The following is a 14,855-nucleotide window of genomic DNA, read 5'->3' as shown; positions in this document are numbered from 1 at the left end:
AATATTTTTTGATAAAATATTTAGTTGGAGTATTGTTTTATTTAAATAAAAATATTATATTTGTTCAGCAAAAAATAAATATATTTATTGTATTTAAATATGTAGAAATTATATATATTCAAATGCTTTAATAACAAATACCATTATCATATCTTCATATTTAAGATACGTATTTATTTTCAAACGTCTTAATTTTAATTAAAATATATAAACTTTTAAAAAAATGTATGCATTTGTAATTGATGATAATGTTGAAATTGTTTTATGCATTTGTAATTGATGATAATGTTGAAATTGTAAAAAGTTAGAGGTAGAGCTGTCAATATGGATTAGTTCACCTCATTCAGGTTAATTTATACAGACTTTGATATTTCATTGGTCAGATCACGCTAGTCTATTTTTTGTGTGAGTCAAAAAACGGTCTGCCCAACCTATAAGTACGTGGGCTACATGCTTGTCGGGTCAGTCCACTTTTCCAAAAATTATATTTTTTTATATAATTATTAAATTAAATTATAATTATAATTTAAAAATATAATCATAAATATCGACAAAACGTATTACATGATGTTGATGTTATTACTTGTTAATCAAATCTACAAATAAAATTATCTTTATAATATTTATCAAGTTTTTTTTTCAAGTAAGAGTGTAAATATTTAAATAAAAAAATTAATTGTTTTGAGTTTAGACTCTCTTTAATTTAAATTTTAATATTATATTATATTTTTAATTAATTTTTATTAATCCACGGACCGGCCCCGTCGATATTTCTCAAGCCCTACAAATAAGCAAACTTTTTCAGGTTGCGCTAAAAATTTATTCTCTTAAATGGACTCCAAAAATCTTATCCCAACCCTATTAAATCTCGAGTTATACCATTCTGACCCAACGAATTTAGCCATATTAACTGATCTAGTTAGAGGTTGTTTGAATTAGCCTATAACTTATACATAAAAAATGGTAAGGTAGAAATTTTAATTCATATCCATTCACTATTGTTTGTCATAGTTTCTATTATTAGAGTCAAACTATATGAACTCTGACTAACATTTTAAGATGTATTTTTTTTATCAAATTGATATGCAAAAAATTACAATCTATAGTAGTTTTCATATAATTTTTGAATATCTAAATTTTTTATTTAAAATATCAAATTAACATAATTTAATTTAACTTTAGTTATTAGTCAAATTGACTTTTAAAAAGCGTAAACAAATAAAAATGGACGGAGAAAGTAATTATTAATTTATTTTTATTATTTTAACTTAAAATCAAATTCTTAATTCACTTTTAAAATACTAAAAAAATTATTTTAACCTCAGACATTTATAGCTTAACAGTTAACCCTATAACAGAAGTGACAAATTCTATTCAATTTCAAGTAGACTTTGCCCATTCCGCAAGTTAATCACTCTGAACTGAAAACAGTTTGAGGTATATTAGCTTAATTTTCTCTTGCCAAAGTTAATTTACGAAGAAACAAAGCCTATTTCTCCTAAATTTTGATAATTCATAGTATTTTTATTTTTATTTTTGCGAATTTGCTGGCAGCCATGTACATTTACAGAGGTTTGAAGCGGTTTAGAATCTCTGGTTCATCAATTGTTAATCGTCTAACAGTGCCTCAGTTGAAAAGAAAAGCTTCTAATTCATGGTCTGCTATTCAGGACACTTTTTATTCAACAAAGGTACTGTCTTTTCTTCTTTTTGAATTTTCTTTTTGTGATTCTTTGATGGATATTTGATTGTTTTTATGGGTTTTAGATTAAAGTTTTTTATTTTTGTGTGAGAATGAACATATGTAATAGTGAAAATGTAAATTCTTTCTTTTGTTTTGGTGTGATTTTATTGGGGAATAGGATATATTTGAGAGGCATAAGGTGGTGTTCACAATCTCGACGTCAATAGCATCAGTTGCTACAGCATGGTTCGGTATGTTGATGGTTTTGTCCTCACTTTTATTAACTTGCTTGCTAATTCTTGTTGGAGTTTTGGGGTATTCATTTATTACCATTTAATGCTGTTTTTCATTCTTTCTCTTGTGAAGAAGTTTTGATATGCAAGAGAGTAATTATTCTTCATTTAATAAGTAAGAAGAGGCTTGCCTATACACTTTCTAGCGTACACGTTGTGTTTTTTGATTGGAGCTTGTCTCTCACTACCTGGATCAATCAGCCTATTCTAGTTTGCATTGTGTCATCCAATTTTAGGGAATTCTTAGTGAAATTGCTTCACACTTCCCATATGGAGGGAATGAAAATGAACTTGTCCCTTAAAAAGTGAAAAAAACTTGAATGGGAGAGGTTGGTCATTGAGAAAGATGAGTTTTTGACAAAATTCATTGAACACCATACACAAGTCAAAGCTTTTAGAGAGAATGTAGAAAGAACTTGAAGGAAGTTTCAACAATCTTATTCTATGTGTAACACACACTTCTCCAGTTATATACAAGATGCTGCTACTTGCAATGTACCATATCTAAATTAATGTGGTCCAAAGTATATAATCAAATGTTATACCAACTGGAATGGACTGATTAATGAAAAGAATTTTAGCTACTTAATCACCTACAATCTCTTGAGTATGATGTAAAGACGAAGTCTTCTTTGCTTGAGTGAGCTCCTCTTGCATATAAGCCTTCTTGCCAACACCCTCGTTCTAGTTGGATCCCTGTTAGGAGATCATTATAGGTAGGGAATGGTAGTGACTTAGTAAAATGATCTGCCTATTGAGACAGATAAGCGTAAAACGAATTGACATATAGTCTCAATCAATTCCTCCCTGCTATGACAATCACGCTCAATGTGTTTTGTGCTTTTAAAAGAAACTGGATCCAGTAAGGTAAATGGATACTTGATTGTCACAGTCCAAGGGACAAGAGTAATGGATGTGACAATCAGTTCATCTAGCGGTCTAAATACCTAAGACAATTGTACCACCAGTTCTCTAATCGAATTATATATAGCCTCTGCTGAAGATTTAAAAAATGGCAAGCTGCTTCTTAGACTTCCAACAGAGCAATCTGATACCTAATAAAACCACACAGACAAAAACTGGTCTCCGTGATCACTGTTCAGAAAACTTGAGTTGAAAAGAAGCAAAGAGGCACATTAAAACTGTGCGTAGGATCTTTCTTGATGTTTCGAGGACATGAGATTGTAGCAGGGAACCCTTGAAGATTGCATAAATTGATTGAGGTTTAAACAACAAAGGATATATCAGATCTGGTGTGAGGAGGTTTGACTTCTGAATAAGTTTATTATACTGGTCAGAACCATCTTTGACATCCAGATAATTAGCAGCTGAACCTGCTAACTAACTGAATAATTATATAACAATGATTCATGTGAAATTTTTCTAAATCCTCAAAAATTACCATAACTTGATTTAGATGCATATGGCCGAGGGCGTGTAGAGGGAGGGGACGTGGTTGAGGAATGCTCTGAAATTAAACTAATAGAACTAAAGCAAACTTTTGTTGAGGAGTCAGAAATTTTTAGGTTCCTGCAGCAGCCAAATCCAACTCGTAACAAAAAAGATTTGAATCTTTAATTAGAGCTCCTTCCATTCCAACAACTTACTTCAAGTTGGAAATGGAGGACAAACAAGTTTTGGCAGGATTTTGGTTGGATCAATGCAGGAATATCAACTTCTGGTGTAGCTTAAATGACTGGGAAGTGGACACTGTGTCCTTGTTACTGCTCCAGTTTCACAACAACAATCCTGTATTTCCGGACCTGATTTTATGATTTGGAAAGGTGATGCAAAAGGAAAATTTACAGTAAAAGCATGGTACAACCAACCAAGTGACCTTTCTGCTACCTTTGTCATTGGCCTTGGGAGTGTATTTGGAGGTAAAAGGCACTTTGAGGCTGGAGTATTTCACCTGGATAGTAGACTAGGGAGCATGCTTAACTCATGAAAATCACTAGAAAGAGGGGTCAATCGTCAATAAATGTAGCAGACATTCACTAAAAATGGAAGCCAAAAAGAGGATATCACTCGCCTTTAGTGAAGGCAAAATGAGGATATCAATCACCTCTTCTTCTATTACTCTTTCATCAAGCAAATCTGGGATCTGATACTAGACATTTTGGGAGTTGACTATGCCAAGGACAACCAAGGAGCTGTTGCAATGCTGGTACACCATACATTAAAGGGATGGAAAAGGCAAAAATAAAGTAAAAGTTGACATGAAGTGAAGAAATGATTACACATTTTATAATTAAGAAATTATAAAATATAGTTGCATTCATAACTTAAGCATTTTAAACAGTAAATTCTTGCCATTCGATATAGTGCTGCTACCATTATGCTTGCAACTTAAACTTTGATCTGCTCTCCAACGTGCTCATCTGTCAACTAACTCGTAGGATTTCTCCATTCCTGACAAATAAGATGTCTATTAGCTCTATAAACACTGTTTGGTTTTTAAAAATCAGCTGACCGCAAGCATATTAGAGTATCTCCAATATGCAAGAATTTCTGATCCATTGAATATGACCTATAATTTTAGATATCTTGCCCATCAGTGAGACTGTTATTTTGCATAATTGATCAGCTGACAGTTGAGTGAATGAGATTTTTAAGGTTGTTTGTCAGGGATGTTCATATGACCTATCTTTAAAATATGTAAAAGTCTCATCTCCAACTTCATTGTGCCTGGCTTCACATTTCTTTGATGGCTTGATGCTTCTCTTGTATATTCACAGCACAACATTTGATTGACAGCGTCAAGTGTGTTTTTTCGTTAGAGTATCTCCTTTGTCTTCTTATATGATGCGTGGTCTATCTGGATTTGAACCCTTGGCTACATTGTGAATTGTCTTGTTTGGTGCACAAATGTGGATTTGGCTTATATTGGTTGACTTGGTTCCTTAGAATTATCTGCTAAATACGTGCTAGAAGTGCATATATTAATCTCTTGTTCGTTTTATGTTTATATTAGTTACTCTTCTTTCCCTTGATACTTCGGTTATGCCATATTTAAGCTGTCAAACAATTGCAGGTTATACTTTAAGACATCTTCATGAATCGAGAGTTGATCAACGGCTTGAATCTATAGAGAAAGCTGTAAGTTCTCATTGCAGAATAATGTTGTCCCACAAATATTTTACTATTTTTGTTCAAAAGAATAAGATGTTTACTACACAAGAGAATTTGTTGGAGTGCAATATAGAAGGGGTGTAAGCTTGTTGGTATTAATTCTTCAACAATATGCCCTTACAAATTAGTGTAATTATTTTTGATACAAATAAGTGCAATTAAATACATGAAGTTTAAAAATAAATTTTTACAACCTAAAATTATTTGTGATCAAGTGTCGCATAAAACCTTTGAGTAGTTCTTTTTTTATCCCCAAGGCAATGAGAAGATGTGGCAAAGTTGTCTTCTTTGGGTAATTTGTAATTAGAGTACACATGGAATTCGACCTTCTCTACATACTATGGATATGGACCGAATTGTTTAAGATTTATTGTTAAGCATGGCATGGAGTATGGACTGTGGAGTTAACTAAGTTTTACATGTTCGCCAGCTTGTGTGTTACCTTCTTCTTCTTCTTCGGTTTTTTGTTGAGAAGGTATCATTTGTGAATTTTCACTGAACCAGTACATGGGTTGCACTGAAAACCATGTTTACTCGTCAAAAATGTAAGAAAACTAAATCTAAATTCTAGCAGGAATCTAGGATATCTATAATGGATTCAGTGTCCTCTAAATACATCTGTTTGCACCAGAAGCAAAAAAGTCTGATACAATTTTGTTTTGATCTTTTGAAGATCATAACTCTTGCTCTCATAATATCTAGCATTTCTTTCTTTTCGAACAGTCTACCAAATACAGGCTGGGGCAATCCTCCATCTATCTATGTCTGCAGCTCCCACCCACTTCTCCACAGCTGTACAAAAGATGTGTGATTTTGTTAGGCATAGCCCAAGCAAAACCCATGAGACTAATGAAAAGCCTCCACAACTGATAAAGTAATAATATTTTATGAATGAAGGTCAAAGATACATGCATACAAGGAGTATACCAAAAAGTAGAAAATTTTACAGAAGGATGTGGTTTTCTACGACAAACACTCAATTTTCTATACATTGTATACTCACCTTCCTAGCAGCCTTAGGCAACCCGCCTCCTAGAAAACCGCAAGTCACTCAATGCTTCTTATAGGAATGCCAATGGTTGGGCATGCAGAAGGATAAAGTGGGGGCTGGCCTGGCCAAAGTAATCTGATTATTACAAATATCAAAGATTTTACTTCAAGACTCTCAATTTTTTTCCGCCGATCACTTCCTTTGTTTCTTGACTCCGTTGTGATCATGTTTGTTGTCATTCCACAACTGGTACTTCTCCATTCACCTGTATCTAGTTTGTTCTCCTACCTCTATTGGCCAAACCACTCGTTCTCCAACATCCACCACCATCCCCTCATGTTTGCTTTCAACTGCTACAAATTGATTGTACTCATGTAAGAAAAAATAAAAAATAAAAAATAAAACCCTGAACGAATTATCATAAATAATTTGCCACATTGCTTTGTTTCCTGGTAAAAGAAGTACAAAATGGATGTGGCATAGGCAGATGTCCACAAATGTGACTCTACTAAAATCTGGTGCATAAGTGGGACGAGGGTAGAGGGGCAGGCCCACACTCCTACTGGTTTGACCTGTGCTCTAACTTTGATATTGGTCAGCTAACCAACCAAGCAGGGATTTCTTTGTTATCCCAAAATAAAACGTTAGAGTGAGTAGTCGAACATCAATATATAGGTTATTTCCCTGAGTATCCTTATTAACATATTGTTCAGCTCCAAAACAACCACTGATTCCTTATTGCATGGTTTCTTTTTTACTAGAATAGGTTAGTTTTGGAAGTTTCATTTTGCGGTCTCTAAAGGTTGGCTCTCTGTGGCAATGGACTACCAAGATCTTAATATCTCATGGAACTAAGCTTTATGAACATGGAAAAAGGAAAGAAGTGCTAACAAAAGGGTCTTTGGGGATGCTGGGTTGGGTGGCACTTAAGGGGTTGTGGGACAGGTTACTGAAGCTTCAGCTGGTGGGATATTGCTTGATATGAGCAAAATCATTTGGGTACTCTCACACAGTGTAGTCAAAGGCGCGCTTAAGCCCCTGAAGCGAGGCTCAAAATCTGTTGAGTGCTTCGCCTCGCTTTATGTGCACTTCAGTGTCGTCATCAAGGCTATAAGGCAAACTTTTCCTTGCCAATGAGCCTCTTCTGATGAAGTGGCACTAAACAGTGATTATTCACTTTATCAGAAAAAAATTCACTTTTTTTGGTCCTATATTTGTTCTCCCTTTGCGCCTTTTTCACTAAAGCCCATACTTTATTTGCGCTTAAAGCCCCCATGGACCTTTAAGCTTTTTTGCGCTTTTCGCCTTTGATAACACTGCTCTCACATGATCAGTCTTATTTTAGCAGTTTCCATGGACCACATTGGTTTTCTTATGTGCCACAAGCAATTCTTTTAAGTTTTATTAGCTCTTAACATGACCTTTTTATCTGGCAGATGAAGAAAGATTATCAGATTGAAGATCCTGAATTTAAGAAGCTTGTGTCTGGATCCATTAGTATTCCCGCTTGTGCTGCAACTGCTGGAACCACACTAATTCTCGGGTTTGTCATTTTTTCTTCTTAGCAGTTACCTTGTGCTTGTTCTATTTTTTTTTTTTTTCCCTTCTCCCAGCTTGTTAAGATAGCCATTTTCTTGTTCTATTCATTGCCCTATTGTCCTTCTATCATTTTAGTTTTTTCGTTGGTAAGAAGTTCTCATTGCTTCTAATTATCGTTGGGAAATTTTCAAATTTAGTGTTAATGGTCAAAAATAGTGTAATCAAACACAGATTCGCTTTTACATCCCCTCTCACCATAATTCTTTTATTTTGTTATGCAGCTCTCCTTTCTCTATATAATTTTAGACATTTAGAAACTTTTGTTGAAAAAAAAAGCTAGAAAGGTGTCCTCATCAACTGTCTTAGAAAATATCAAGAACTCAAAACCTGATTTGGTACACATGCAGTAACGCCCTTTGATCTGCTTTTTGTGCCTTTGATTTCAGGTATGGCTTGGGTTTTCGAGGTGGAAAATGGTACGCAAACAGAAATTTTAGAAGAGAACAGATGAAATTGTTGGGACAAATAAAACCTAAAAGATGGCCACTAAGGTTTTTACGACGACCACTAATAAGGTCTAAATCGCCAGAAAATCTTGTTACTGCATCAGAAACATTACCTAAGGGTGCATCTACTTCCCACAGTAGAGGATAATCCCCTAACTTGCTGACAAAACGAGGTCCAATGGCTATTTTTTTTTGGTTCTGTCGAAATTACTGCTAGTACAGAAAAGCCGTGTAGTTTATCAAATGTTAATAAACCATATTATTGTTTATAATACCTTGTCATCGGACTGTGTTTTCTTATTTCTTAATTACCAATCAGGGTTTGAAATCTTAATGTTAATTGGGATAGTAGTTGGCTCCCAAATGGGTTGGAGAAAATTCCTCTTAGCTCGTGAGATTGAAGCTCACATGATGAGGTTTTATCTTTTCTTTCTGGTAACTAACCATTCATATCATTAAGTACCGTGGTATCTTAGTAGTTCAGTTGATTGATACGTGAATATTCATCTACTCTGTGGGGGGTTGATTACCCGCATTGTATTTCTCTTTCCAATCTTAGTAGTTCAGTTGGTTTCTGTCAATCACTGTTTCGGCTTCCACCATTCTGAAAATCTGAGCAGCTGAAGAATCCCCTTTGCATTCTTGACTGTCCAGTGAAGAGGACCTTGCTGTGGTAGGCTTTCTTTGCAGCCATCTGAGGAGTCTATTCGATAGTTTCTGGTGTACTTTGTCAAGTGGCCTCTTGTTTCCTCACACCTTTGATACGACATTTTACTACTAAAAAAATGCTAAAAACCGACCTCAAATTAGAGGGTGGTAAGTTCTGGTTCTATCAGCTGTTAATAGTAACCTGTCATGCATCAGTAGCCACATGGTAAACCTGGATTTGGGTTAGAATCACTGTGGTGGAACATTAGGCTTTTTCATGTTAGTCTTGGCATTTCCGCTTAACTTTAGAAATAGAGTCTATAAGAAATAACCTCTCTAGCTTCATTAGAGAGGATAAGGCTGTGTATATACTACCCTCACCACACTTCTCTTGTACATGGCATAACCTATGGAAGTGCCATTTGTGGCTGATTTGGTGATGGTATATATAAAGAACATAAAGACAATCTTATTTATCTTATTTTGGTGGTGATGGTATATGTAAAGAGTTAAAAGTAAAATACTACTTACTGTTTAATGGGAATCCCAAAGACAAAATCTTATTTATCATAATAAAAGAACACAATGATGAGACGTTACACTTCACAGAATCTTAAAGAATGATATAACTAAATACACCCATGTTTGTTTAACAAGTCAAAAGAATGACCAGAAAAACAAATGACTCACTTGTACAATTGAAAAAATTAAAAACAAAACTGAACAAGAATCATATAATCACTCCAAAAAAAATTAAAGAAGGAACATAATGATCTAGCATTTAGGTAGATCCGGTGGAGGAGGAGGTAGCATAGTTGATAATGTTGGCCCATTTTCAACAACAAAAGCTGTTGCTAAACCCCAAGGCAAGTGAACATCCAAATGACAATGCATCAACCATACACCTGTAATTTCCACATTAATAATTAGAACAAATATATCAACGAAGTTTGTTTCGAAAAGTATGACTTAGTGGTAAATGAAAAGATTGATTGAGACCTATGTCTCGTTTGATTCCACTCGAGGCAAAAATACATGTGCTGGTGGAACGTAACAGACATGATTACAAAAAGAAATTATATTTCAAATGGACGTGCTATATATTTATTTACCTGGATTGTTAGCTCGAAATCTAATGACAGCCCATCCTCCAACTGGAACACCAATTGTGTTACGTTCTTGTGGATTAACAAGGTTGAATTTTTTCCTATCGACTGCAGGATTGTAATTGCCAAAGCCTTGCGCCAATACATGGAAATTGAATCCATGCAAGTGAATAGGATGATTTTCTATCCCAATCAAAGCAGTATTTTGGAACACAATTTCAACTGTGGAATTGAACTTAATTTTCTTCACTTTTGTCGATTTTTTCGTCATTATAATAGCAGGATTCATGCTATTATTTGGGTTTGTATAGTCAAACTTCAATGGTGGTTTGTCTGGGAAATCAGTAGTGTAAACTCCAGCAACATTGTAGAAAAATGCCTCCAACATTGAAATCTTGTCTGGAAACTGGAAAGATGCATTGTTCATACTAGCCGAAAATCGTTGTCCATTTGGGCCTCCACATGTTGCATTTCTTGATTTTCCACAAGCAGTTAGGCCCAGCCCAATAGTAATAAACATGTGTTCGTCGACTTTTCGAGGTGGTGGGTTCCAAAATGGGCTTGTTACAAGCCCAGTTATGTTGGTGAAAAACTTATGGGCTGTTGGTGTGTCATTAAAGGCAGGTAAAATTGGCATTATGGGAGTTGATGGTACTAGTGCTTCTTCATACACTATAATTCCTCTAGTTGTGGTGTTGTCAAATGGCACCCCGGCTGCACTAGCATAGGGGTTAGCCGCCATGTAGTACGACGCCGGTAGCTGATCGGCCGTCAAGAGGACGTCAGTCGTCTGGCCCGGCCCGGTGACAACTACATCCGTGACGTAGGGATCAGTGTAAGCAGCATCAACCGCGACAACTTTCATTTTATGATTGGCGATTTTGAAAAAGAGTTGGTTATTGAGCGCAGCGTTGATGATACGAAGGAGATATGTTTTCCTATGTTTCACCTTCAACTTGTATGTTTCTAATAGAAATGAAAACAAAAATTCAAAAGTTAGCAAGATAATTATCACGACCTGTCGGTCAAGGCTATAAACTCGTTGAATATATCAAGTGTATATATGTAGTTCTTACGATTAACGGAGCAAGGGTAAAGATTGCCCGGCCAGCCGTTAATAGTGTAAGCATCAGAGTTATTAGGTGCTGAGCCAGTTGCTAGCGCTGCATTCTCCACATCCACAACATTGGCATTCCACCATTCTCCTGCATTAACATATTTAAAATGATTTCAATATTTTCCTTTTCTTAATTAGAAAAATAGAACATTATTCTTCATGTAGTTTTATCAATAGGTTAGAAGTAACCTGGAATCAGAATTTTCATTAAGAGAGTCAAAATATAAGAAAATAAACTTATGAAGAAGCGAAGGTGATTGATTCACCATATATGATTTTTTTTTTACTTATTTAAGTAGTGTGCGTCTTTAGAGAATTGAAGAGGTGTCAAGGCTATGATGACAAGTTTTTCTCGATCGATTGTGTACAAAATTAAATATACTCTTATAATAATTAACATTTAACCTCTCTACACCACATACTTTTTGACAAAAGATGTGCATTAAACCACCTAAGGTGACTCTATCATGTATCTCAATGCCAAATGAATTGAATTACCGTATATAAAATCATCAATAACTTATATCGCTTGTTTAAGCTCGTATTGGACTCACATACTAGTTTTGTTTTTCTGTTTCTCACACAATTTTTGATATCATATTGAAGCTCAACTAAATTCAAATTTTCACCGTAGTTTTCATGTTAAAGATGAAACACTCTCTAACAAAAGTGATTCAGTAACGTCAAAGTAAAATCATAATTGATGAAAGGATTAATTAAAGTTACCTAAGAGGATGGGAACTTCTCTATAAGGTTTAGGAAAAGGATAAGAGTGTCCTTTTTTTGGTCTAATGATGAGTGCACCATGAACTGTGGCTCTAAGCCATGATACATGTGCATGCCACCATAGAGTCCCTTCTTGTCCTGTTATTTTAAACTTGTATGTGTAGCTATGTCCGGGTCGGATCGGGCACTGGGTCGCAAACTCCGGCCCATCAGCCCACCCACTTAATAGCTGGAAAACTCCATGCCTGCATAAATTAATTATAAAAACTTGCATTATTTTTTATTTTACACGTCATTCCATTATTACCTAATATGATATTATCTAATCTGATAATGATAGTTGACACATTGGATTATCTAATTTTATTTGTATTAGGTAATTTATTAAATATTATAATAATAAATATTTTATCCGTTTCAATTTGCTTGTTCTGCTTTTCTTTTCAGTAAAAAAAAAAACAGAATGTTCTTTTTCTTTTTTTAGCAACTCTTTAATTTTGATTTTCCATATAAAATGTAGTATGTTGACACGTTCTACAATTTCTTTGACTTAAGACTAAAAAAATCAAAAGTTGTAAGTATTTATTTTTAAATTCTATATCAAGTTAAAATAGAACAATCAAATTGAAAAGGATATAATATTTAATTGCGAGGCGAGCTATCTCTAGTGGTTGAGCACATTCTCCACCATCAATTATAAGTTTGAATGTTCGAGTCTTATTGGAGAATGAATGAAAACACTATTCTCTAATCGATGGAGTAAGAAAAAAAAACCAGACAAGCTAGGGGCTCGGTGACAAATTCAAAAGTTAAAATCATAAACTTTAAATCGTGGTTCAGCATTTGAACTTAAAATTGAAATTGAAAACTTACCAATGAATAGTGAGATTGTAAGGTGAAAGGTTGTAGACATGAACAACAAGGGTGTCCCCTTCATTTACACGTATGGTTGGACCAGGAAGACTTCCATTTACAGCAGTAATTACTTGTCTACGGCACAATCTCGTTATAGTACGGTTTTGCACCTATATATTTTTTTAAAAAAAATCATAAAAACTACATTAGTTAATTAAAGTGTACTTTAGCTTCTACCATTAATTAGATATAAAAGTAATAACAACTACAAAAATAAGGTAGGAAACCTGTCATATATACCATGGTTAAAATACACTAATTATAATGCAGACAATTTTTATTTACTGCAAGTGTATATAATTAGTTAAATCCTAAATTAAAATAGAAGTAATTCTACCAAATGCAATTTCATAATTTTTGTCATTTTTCTTAAATAAAAAACTTATTAGATGAGGTGTAACGAAAACATGGTCAATCAGATACATGCATGTTTCTATCTATCATATATCATACGGAATAATGGGAATATTATACCCGTTTAGTCATAAGTTTTTACTTTTTTTATGGAATAATTTTGACTTTATTTGAAAATCAGCGTTTTCATCATAAAAATTTCAATTTTTATAAATTACATGTTTTCCAAAAAGAAATGATTTTTGAAAGAAACAAATGAAAGTGATATTCCATACTTCTAAATGAGAAAAGACATTGTTATTTTTAGACGGACTAAAAAATAAAGATGAAAAGAAATAGTCTTATGAAAAAATCTAAATAATTGTTATATGCATTTCTATGGAAAAAGGTTTTATGAAGAGTTGACTATATAGCAATATATTTTGCATGGGAAATTTTTTTAAAAGAAGATATTAGTAATATAGTACGTACATGAAAAGAATGCTCAACAACTTCAGCTGAAACCAATGAAGAACAAGAAGCAAAAATAGCTAATAACAAGAAAATTTGATGCCTCATTTTCTCTTAAATAAAATAATTCAATGTGTAAAGACTATAGAACTTGAAAGAATATTGAGTGATGAAGAGAAAAATGAGAAATGAATGCCTTTATATAACAACAAGAAATAAGTTTTGTACACCTATGAAAGTCACAGGCGGCACCTATATTTTTCTAATTAAGAAATGTACACACACAAATCACGATTAATATACTCTCCCATTCAAATTATTGGTCATACTTTTTAAAAATAATTGTCTTAAATTGTTTTTTCATTTCTAACTTTTACTTGTCCACTATTAGTTTTTTCTTGTCCAATATGAAAAATGAGGAGATAATTTATCAGTAATTCTTAATTTACCCTTATTAGTTACTATGAGCTCAAAAATTTAGTATATTCAAAGGGTGATATATAAAATTATTATTTTAATTTTATCACTCTTTAAGAGGTGTGTCAAATAAATACTGAACAAGTAAAAACAGGCGGAGAGAATGTTTGTTGTTTTAGAAGTTAAAGATGAAATTAATATTATTGTACAAACACCTCATGAATTGTTGGTTGATAATACAAATATACAATGAAGTGGGATTATATTCATAAATCGGGGTAAACTAGTCCAAAAAAATCTTCTTTAATTACGGAGTATTTGTCACATTAAGAAAAAGAGAAATACGATAAATAATTTGAGACTAGAAGTACTATTTAATCAGAAGTATACATTTCCCTTCTTCATATACTTTTTTTAACCCTTTTTGCTAAAATTTGATTTCACATTTTCCTAATCTAACTTTCTATAGGGTCTATCTAATTTTATTTCCTAAACATTTCAACGATTGCGTATAAGACTTTGTTTAAGGCAAAACGAGGCATTTGAAAAATGGGTTCTGAAAATTTGGAAAAAATAATTAAGTAATTAAAAGTTAGTTATAAGATAGCTTGAGTTGGCCATCAAATAAATACTAATTTGAACAAGACTTTCTAGCAGATAGCCATAAATTCAATTTCATTTTTTTTTAAAGATCTACATATGTTAAATTTGACTGTTTCCTCCTCTATTTTATTTATTAGAATTTTCTCAATGGTTTAATTCCAACAAGCTTCTTTTTATTTAGAGTTAGGTAGCTTCCTTTATCGTTAGTAGTTGAGGTTCTATTGACATTTGTATACAAAAAACATTCTAAAATTTTTTCACTGTCAAAATTTCAAATCATCGATATCATGGTGATATAATTATACTCTAAATGTTACAGTATTCAATAAAATGAAATCAAAAGGCTAAAATATCAAACTTTTTTTAGTTTATAT

General features: G+C 33.3%; 2 protein-coding genes across 3 annotated transcripts; one reads left to right on the top strand and one right to left on the bottom strand.

Moving 5' to 3' along the window:
- The first annotated feature begins 1,330 nt into the window (after positions 1-1,330).
- Positions 1,331-8,509, top strand: LOC107024629. 2 transcript variants are annotated; one of them, XM_015225618.2, is made up of 6 exons: positions 1,331-1,437; positions 1,555-1,691; positions 1,863-1,935; positions 5,012-5,076; positions 7,537-7,643; positions 8,086-8,509. In XM_015225618.2, exons 2-6 carry the CDS (start codon positions 1,557-1,559, stop codon positions 8,291-8,293), a joined length of 588 nt encoding a protein of 195 aa, XP_015081104.1. In that variant the 5' UTR covers positions 1,331-1,437; positions 1,555-1,556; the 3' UTR covers positions 8,294-8,509. The 2 variants fall into 2 exon arrangements, with proteins under 2 accessions (XP_015081104.1, XP_015081105.1); XM_015225619.2 differs by lacking the exon at positions 1,331-1,437 and having other exon boundaries at positions 1,456-1,691.
- An 817-nt stretch (positions 8,510-9,326) lies between these two features.
- On the bottom strand, positions 9,327-13,632 carry LOC107024584 (laccase-7-like). The gene is made up of 6 exons (XM_015225573.1): positions 13,483-13,632; positions 12,616-12,767; positions 11,743-11,987; positions 10,976-11,104; positions 9,906-10,865; positions 9,327-9,698 (listed from the first exon to the last, which is right to left on the bottom strand). The coding sequence occupies exons 1-6, from the start codon at positions 13,567-13,569 to the stop codon at positions 9,568-9,570; spliced, it is 1,704 nt and encodes a 567-aa protein (XP_015081059.1). The 5' UTR covers positions 13,570-13,632; the 3' UTR covers positions 9,327-9,567.
- Positions 13,633-14,855: the final 1,223 nt, after the last annotated feature.

The sequence above is a fragment of the Solanum pennellii genome, chromosome 7, assembly GCF_001406875.1.
Source record: "Solanum pennellii chromosome 7, SPENNV200".
NCBI classification, from domain to species: Eukaryota; Viridiplantae; Streptophyta; class Magnoliopsida; order Solanales; family Solanaceae; genus Solanum; species Solanum pennellii.
Note: the sequence above shows the minus strand (reverse complement) of the source record. Positions and strands in the feature narration are given on the sequence as shown.